This window comes from Cyrtonyx montezumae, unplaced genomic scaffold (assembly GCF_038088225.1).
Source record: "Cyrtonyx montezumae isolate F1298 unplaced genomic scaffold, pur_monq_1.0 scaffold_10, whole genome shotgun sequence".
NCBI classification, from domain to species: Eukaryota; Metazoa; Chordata; class Aves; order Galliformes; family Odontophoridae; genus Cyrtonyx; species Cyrtonyx montezumae.
The window spans coordinates 23,140,660-23,148,678 of NW_027071826.1; the positions used below are offsets into that span (position 1 = coordinate 23,140,660).

Sequence of the window (8,019 nt, forward strand, 5' to 3'; positions counted from 1 at the left end):
CTGACACAGTGCCGTGTCTCAAATGGGTTTGTGATTCACCAAACCACGCTGAGCAGCTGGAGTTCACCAAAGCCTGTGAAGCTGTATGGGAGACATCCCAAAATGGGCTGAGGAGATGGTCTCACTGGACTTAAATTGCTGTAAGCCAACCATAAACTGTGTCTGGAGAATTATCCATTTTAATAGTTGTGCTGTTAAATCCTATAAATCTTCACCTATTTTACCTAATTACTTGTACGATCAAAAGCACATGTTGTATTTGAAAACTGAACTGTGTTATGGATTACATGAAATGCAATTACGCAGTATGAGCTCTCTTCCTGGGTCTGATGCTGTTGGCAGTGCAAACAAAGGAGGAGCCATTGGCTGGAAGAAAGTCTGTGGCGGCAGAGCTGCCATCTTTGTCTCTGTGTTGGCAGGGACTGCATGGATGTGAGGGCTGGAGCCATCGTGCAGCTGTAGGGTAGCAGCCTCAAGGCTGATGGGTCACGTTTTAGGTCTCACTGAGTTCAATTCAGGTCTGAACTCTGAAATCAGAGAGGGCAGGATGTGACTCATCGTGTCAACATGGCGGCATGCAGTGATGGTGAAAGGGGGGAAAAAAGGCCTCACACATCATGCAGCACAGTATGAACACACACATATGCACACGTGTGCACCAGTTTGGTGGTCTCCACCAAAACACCACTAACAGCCTGGGTGCTTTGGGGAGCTGGCTGCTCACGCATACCGCTGGGTGGATCCTGCCTGCCCAGGAGCCCAGGCTGCCACACAGCAGCTCACTGGATGAGAGCCAAGCAGTGCCAACAGTCCCGTCTCCCGCCTGCTGTGTTGGAGACACAGATGTCCATGTCCAGCGTACCGTGTCTGACCCCTGCCCAGACAAGTGGCATGGTCCCAGGAGGGCCTTTCTTTCTTGTTTTCCTAGCAGCCATCCTCCTATCTTTTAATACTGCTCCTCACCCCTTGCACGCCGCGCCCTGCCCAGCCGTATCAGCGGTTCTTTCACACACGTGCCAGGCCCCCCCAGCTCTGTGCTCACAGACGGCTGACAGCTATAGCAGCAGCACAGCTCGCATTCAGAGTGGAACAAGGAGATGGCAGACGGCAGCAATGACACGTGCCCCCTGCTTGGCGTGCACAGAACCCGACCCCCGGCGGGGTAGCGATGCTCCAGACAGCGACTGCCGAGCGGCACAGAGTACCTGCGCTGAGAGCGGCCGCTCGTGGTGAGCTGCGGCGCGGGGCAGCGGCTGCGCTCAGCGTCCAGGAGCACGGCCGCCACCGTGACCCCGTTAGGCGGCGCGGCCGCACGTGTCGGAACGGACACCCACGTTACAGCAGCGAACGGGCGGCCGGGCGGGTCCCGGGGGAAGCCGGGCGGACAGGGAAGGCCGCATCCAGACTGCCCGTGGCCCGGAAGGGCGCCGCGCGGAGCTGCGGCCGGACCACAAAGAGGAAGCGCGGCTTTCCTCCCGCCGCCCCCAGGCGCTTCCCCGCGGGGCCGGGCGGGGCGGGCCGTACAGCGCCGCGCCGGCGGCACGTGGTGGCGGCGCTGCCCATGTGACCGGCCCTCCCCGGCCGCCGCGGCTCTTCCCCCGCCCGGCCCGAGTCCCCGCCCGCCTCGCCCCCGGCGCAGCGCAGCGCAGCGCTCTCCTGCGCGCAGCAGCCCCGCACCGCAGGCAGCCGCCCCGGACCCGGCGCCATGGTAAGGGCGGCACGGCGCGGCCGGGCGGGGAGGCGGCCCCGGGGCCGAGAGGCCGAGCGGGCCTGACGCGGCGCGCTCAGACCCCGCGGCCTCCGGCGGCCATTTTAGTCTAATTTTAGCCCGCTGCGGGGGGAAGGGGCGGTGGGAGCGGCCCCGGGACCGAGGGCCGGCAGCGGGCGGTGGGTGCGGCGCTCCCCGCGGCCGCCCGGGCGGAGTCCGTCCGCGCGCCCGTTGTATCCGCGCGCCAAGGCCGGGCGAGGTGGGAGGGGGTCCCGGCGGGCCGTGCCCCGCTGGGCTCGGGGCGCCGCCGCAGCCGACGGGACCGGGCCGGGCCGGGCCGTGCGGAGCGGGATCGCGGCGGGGCCGGGCGGGGATGCGGCGCGCCGCGCCCGAGCGAGCGGCGAACAAAGCGCGGCGGCGGGCACTGCTCCGCGGGACAAAGCCGCCGCCCCGTGCACCTGCCCGCGCCTGCGGCGAGCGATCGGGCCCGGATGCGGCGGTTGCGCCGAAGGCAAGGACGCTGCGGATGTGCTCGCCGGCTCGAGGGCGGCTGTTCCGAGGGTTTGTGTTTTGTCACCGCGAGCTGAACGCTCGACCCGTCTGTGTTTTGTCTTCTTGCCGCTGTGGGTTTGGGGTCTGACGGCTTGGTTAGCTGAGCGCGTTGTAAGCCCGGTTTGCTCGGGGAGAAATAGCGGTCGGAGAACGCTGGTAGTGCGAAATAGAAGTCGGGAGTTGTTAAAGCGCAGCGTCGGGGCTGACACAATGCAGAAAGCATCTCTCCTGCTTGTGGAGCCTTACATCACCCAGCAAAATGAGAGTCGTGACAGTGCTGGCCGCGAACCGCTGCCGTAGCATTTGTTCCATCACACAAACCCACCCCGGCCCCAAACTACAAAGTCCCGCGTCCGGCTCCTTCCCCGCCCCCGAGTGCACGATCAGGTAATGGAAAAGTGCGGGAGCGGTGCGGGTGTGGGGTCATATAAAAGCGCGGGGCAGAATTAAAGCGATGCTGAGTGGGCAGGATTTACATCTCCTTTGTATCCTCTGCAGCAGTCCTACAACACGACTAACCAACCTCACAGCGCGTTCAGGTTGAGCACAGTGTTTTCATTGCCACAGGGGCAGGTGGAGTTCTTTATCTGGTGCTGTAGGCTGTCGCGTTGGTTAGCGAATGCTAATTTTTGCTGCTTAAATCGTTCCTCTGATCTCATTTTACAGGCTTCTGGAGTAACAGTGAATGATGAAGTCATAAAGGTTTTTAATGACATGAAAGTAAGAAAATCTTCGACCCCGGAAGAGATTAAAAAGAGAAAGAAAGCCGTTCTCTTCTGCTTAAGTGATGACAAAAAGCAGATAATTGTAGAAGAGGCCAAGCAGATACTGGTTGGTGACATTGGGGATACTGTGGAGGACCCCTATACAGCCTTTGTGAAGTTGCTACCGTTGAATGATTGCCGATACGCTTTGTACGATGCCACATATGAGACAAAGGAATCTAAGAAAGAAGATCTGGTATTTATATTCTGGTGTGTAGAAGCAAAGCTTGCAGTTAAATTCAGATATGCGTGACTTAACACTGGGTGATTGAGTAACTGTTTTTCCTCCTTTAAAGGGCTCCTGAAAGTGCACCTTTAAAAAGCAAGATGATCTACGCAAGCTCTAAAGATGCCATTAAAAAGAAATTTACAGGTACGGACCTAAAAATGTCTCAGTTGTGAGTCCCAATGCTGTTTAGACACTGAGGTTTTCATGAATACCCTGTTGTCCATCTGTCTTTCAGGTATTAAACATGAGTGGCAAGTAAATGGTTTGGATGATATTAAGGACCGTTCAACACTCGGAGAGAAATTGGGAGGCAACGTGGTAGTTTCACTTGAAGGAAAACCCTTATAAAAAGACAGACAAGTGCCATCTGGATCTAAGGAGCTTCCATTTCTGCAGCTCGATCAATTGGAATAGTATTAGTCTCCCTTTCTCCTTCCCTCCTCAAAAATAAGTCCCTTCCCTTCTGCCCCTGAAGGAGATGTCATTGTTAAGCAGTCTACCAGTGATTGCCATTAGACTGTTTAATCCTGGTAGTTTTATGTAGGATCCAAGGAATGCTTTCACGTCATACTCTTAGCCAAAACTGACGCTGCATGCATTCCTTGCCACACGTACAATGAATGTGATAGTTAATGTGAATAGTCTAGCAGACAGCAAAAGGGTAAGCTAATTGAATGCCTTGAAAGTATTGTCCACTGGTGGGATGGTAGACTCTATACAGTATTACTTACAGTTGCACTTGATTGCAGTTCCATGAGGCTCTTGTGCATTCATACACCTCACCTGCCTTGACAAGCCTATTTTTGTGACATGGCAGCACACAACACTATGCATTTAAAGCACTTTTTTGTAATATGTTTGACCCGCCCCTCCCCCCCAAAGGAATGCCAATTAAGTTGCTGTAACTGTGTCATCAAATTATTGTAGTACCTCAGTTTCATTCCTGTTACATGCATATCTTTATAAATGAAGTAGCTGTTACGATGCCTTTTGTTTTCCATTGAATGTACACTACTGAACAGGAGTAGAAGTTATCTGTTTACCACGTGAGTCTTGAAACACTAAAGTTTTGTAAAACATAGGTCATGGTGGCAATTTCTGTATTAAAAAGAGCCTTAAATGGAACGTTGTTTTTGAGATCAAAAATGGGCCACGTTGCAATAAAACTTGTGGCTTATTACAGAACGTTGCCTTGTTTTCATTGGAAAATATAGTTTTAAAGTATGTTTAATTTAAGCATATTTCAAATAACTTCTGTGGAAAGTATTGTAAAGATAAACAATCATTAATCTCATCATAAATAGTGCAAGTTTTTCATTCCTAATCACGATTTAGGCACTGCTTTACAATACTTGTGGCTCTATTCTGATCTATTCCTGGTTTGCCGTAAAAAGCAGCTACCACTGCTAGAGACCATTAGCTTCCATGAAACACTTGTGTCAGAACCTTACAAGCACCGAGGAGTTAACCGTGCCGTGCGTGTCGTACCTGAATGCTCTTAAAGTTCTACATGGCAGAGTTAAACCCTTCAGGAAATCTTGCAGCTCTCTTGGTTTGGTAAGATGAAGTGTAACGGAGAATACAGGTCGGTGAATACTTTTTGCTTCTTAAGTGTTCCAGTTAGCACTGACTTGGTACAAGAAATATCCATGATGAACTGTTCTGCTTGTTAACTTCTATGTAAATAGAACTGGAAAGTGTTTGCCACTACTGAGGCTTGCACTGGGGACATGTTTTGGCCGAGAGCCAAATAATGCTCTCCTTATAGAGAATTTGATCTGCTCTGTGTGAGCAATCCTCCGTTAGCCAGAGCTATTTATGGCAAACACATGCTTTTGTATCTTGTCATCGTTATCCACAAATGGCAAAACTGGACATGATTCTGCTGGTATGCGTAAAGGCACTCTGTTAGGCAGCCAGTCACAGCTGAAATGTACGTGCTGCCAGAAGGAATGCTCTTTATCATTACCTTATTTTAAAAAGCTGGTGGAGTAGAACTGAGGAGCTCTTAAATATTGGCCCTTCACTTTCAATTCATAGCCCCCTTTTTTCAACGATGAAGCAGATAATCATCGACATCTTTTTTTTGAAGTCTAAGTAAATTAAAGATGCTGTCTTTAGGCTTTCTTGTCCTGTAGAACTTTTAAGACTTTATTTCAGGCTTCTGGCTGTCCTTACAACTTGCACGCCTCGTTGTGTTGGCTGTTCTCTGTAGGCTAAACTTGACTAGGACTTAACTAAAAAGGCATGATGACCACTGACTTACTAACTGTATCGATGAGTCTTGGTTTTGTTCTACAAAACTCTCCTTTCAGGAGTCTTTTAAGGCTGAGGAGTAACTGATGGTATGCATGTTGTCTATATAAAAAGCAACACTTTTTTATTCTTCAGATGAGTCTATTTCTGATCACTCACGTTGCGTGCAAAGCCCAGTTTAATTTAAAAATCTACTTTGTTCTTTATGTTTGACTTGAGTTCAGTATAATGAAATAGTCATTTTGACTGATTTTCACAAGATATAAATGGTTTCTTTAGAAAAAAGCCAAAACTGAAAATGTTAAATTTTAATAAACAATTCGAATCTCATTTTAGACAGTAATTTTATTATTTTTTTAAGCAGTACTGTGTTTAATGTTTGTCTCTGCTGCAGACCATCTGTAAAGATGTCTGTGGCTTTTGAACTGAATCTTTTTTTTTTGTAACTAGCTTATATGTATATACACTCAGTCCAAGTAGATATAAAATTGAAGCACAAACTGTATTTATGTAAGATCCAAAGCTACCAAACCACGCTTTGGATCAGAAAGGATCAGCCTGCCTTCAGTTCTTGAAATGACTGATGGATGTGAGGTCCAATTCACATGGCTTGCTTTTTTTTAAAAAGAAACAAACAATAAAGTGCTACAGAACTGTTACTGCTTGAATTATAAAACAGATGAGAGACAGCTGGCATCTGTTCCAAAATGGTTTGTCAGCTGTTGTTTTCTGTCATTATGCAAAATGGTGAGGGCCTCATTGTGATCGAGGAGTGGAGGAAAATCCTCTCAAGTTGAATATCTTCTGTTTATCTCAATGTAGACATGACTTTTGGGTATCTTGGCTTCAGTTACTTTATTGATAAATGTTAAATAAAACTTTCATGAGAGTAGCATGTGCAGAAATGGCATTTTTCTTCTAAGAAATAGTTCAAAACCAGCGCTTGTTTTTGTTTGATTTGGTAAATCCTGGAAAAGGTATAGACATACAGGCCTGATTTCTCTGACAAGGGAAATCAAGTCCATGACTGGGGCGAGTAGGTGAGGTTTACGGTTGTGGCAATTTTGGAAATGCGAAGTTTAAATTCATGAGGACTTAAGTGTAAGAATCATTCCCATTCAGATCCTTAAGCAGGCTTTGAGTATGGTCAGTGAAAACCCACAGAGTCCATTTATCCAAGCAGAAGAGTCTCTCTCTGCTGTGTAATTCCCTCAGAACCCGCAGCGGACTACAGCGGCCTTCAAATTGCCACAGGCTGATAACAAGCTTTACTCTCTTATGCCAATTCCAGTATAAACCAAATTTTCATGTCTGCCTATTTTCATAAACTTGTAAGTTCCCCTTAGTTTGTGGTGGAGAGTTAATGATTGTAGAGTGAAAACATGGCACTAATGATGGATGAAGGATCATCAATGTAGCACCTGTCTTTAAGTATTGAATTTCTTTGAAATATTTCTGATTTTGAAAACCTGGTATAAATAAAATTAATTTAAATGTCGCCACATGTGAGTGAGTTTTGTGTTCTAGGCTACTACTAAACCAGTTTGCCTGTTGTCTTTGGATTGGGAGCAATTCAAGCCATGCAGAAGGGCACTTTGTGGACTATGTGTGCTGTACCAGGTATTTTTGGAATGGATTTCACCTGCAGCCCATTCAGTACAATAACCACCTGTAGCAAAAGGTAGGTATAAAGAAATACCTGGTGGATAGATGCTGGATAGCCTTTTTTTTTTTTTCTGTGTTGGATCTCAGTTTGTGTCTTCAGAAAATTAGATTTTTTTTGTTTTGTTTTTGAAGTTAATAAAAAGTGTGTGCTGACAAGTCTTTCTTAGTTCTTCAGAGATAAAAGTGGGTTATTGAAATCCAGAAAAGGTGACTGTGAAGCGCATACAGTGATCAACATTGCCTGTTTGGTTCCAGTGGTATCTCTACTGTTAATGGAAATTTTCTTCTATCTAGGAGTAGCTTAGATGGAAGAGAGGCAATCTTGTGAACAAATCTCAGTAACTAGTCAAGAAGTAGCTTCATCAGGTATCTGGTAAAGGCTTGCTTTTACTCTGTGGATTAGCAATTTTTTTATTGATTACCTAACAAGTGTGTGGTTGTTTAGGGGATATGTATGAAAATAAGCATTAACAGTGAGGGAAAAGTCTCTTACGAGAAACTAACTTTATATATGTTACTACTTAGTAAGAAGTGGAAGATTTTTCACCTATTTTCATATCCACTCTTGAATGCCCTATTTAATCCACATATACTGCTGTTCACTGCCCTGCTGTCTTATGCCATCTGCCAGTACTGTCTGAAAAATTACTAAAGTGAAAAGTCAAAGCCTTTGATAGCTGGAATGTTGGAATTGGTAACATCACTTATGGTTTTAGTTTGGTAACTGTCTTTCTGTATTGTAATGCTTACAGCAAAAATGGGCAATTTGGAGGTGCTTAAGGTAATTTTGCCACTGCCTTTTAGTATCTTATTGCGGGTTAGTATTTCTACTGTTAGGTTGACTT

The 8,019-nt window shown here is 47.2% G+C and overlaps 1 protein-coding gene across 2 annotated transcripts; it reads left to right on the forward strand.

Moving 5' to 3' along the window:
- The first annotated feature begins 1,601 nt into the window (after window positions 1-1,601).
- Window positions 1,602-4,438, forward strand: CFL2 (cofilin 2). 2 transcript variants are annotated; one of them, XM_065753358.1, is made up of 4 exons: window positions 1,602-1,708; window positions 2,927-3,234; window positions 3,321-3,397; window positions 3,489-4,438. In XM_065753358.1, the coding sequence occupies exons 1-4, from the start codon at window positions 1,706-1,708 to the stop codon at window positions 3,599-3,601; spliced, it is 501 nt and encodes a 166-aa protein (XP_065609430.1). In that variant the 5' UTR covers window positions 1,602-1,705; the 3' UTR covers window positions 3,602-4,438. The 2 variants fall into 2 exon arrangements, with proteins under 2 accessions (XP_065609430.1, XP_065609441.1); XM_065753369.1 differs by lacking the exon at window positions 1,602-1,708 and adding an exon at window positions 2,349-2,647.
- The last annotated feature ends 3,581 nt before the right edge of the window (window positions 4,439-8,019 follow it).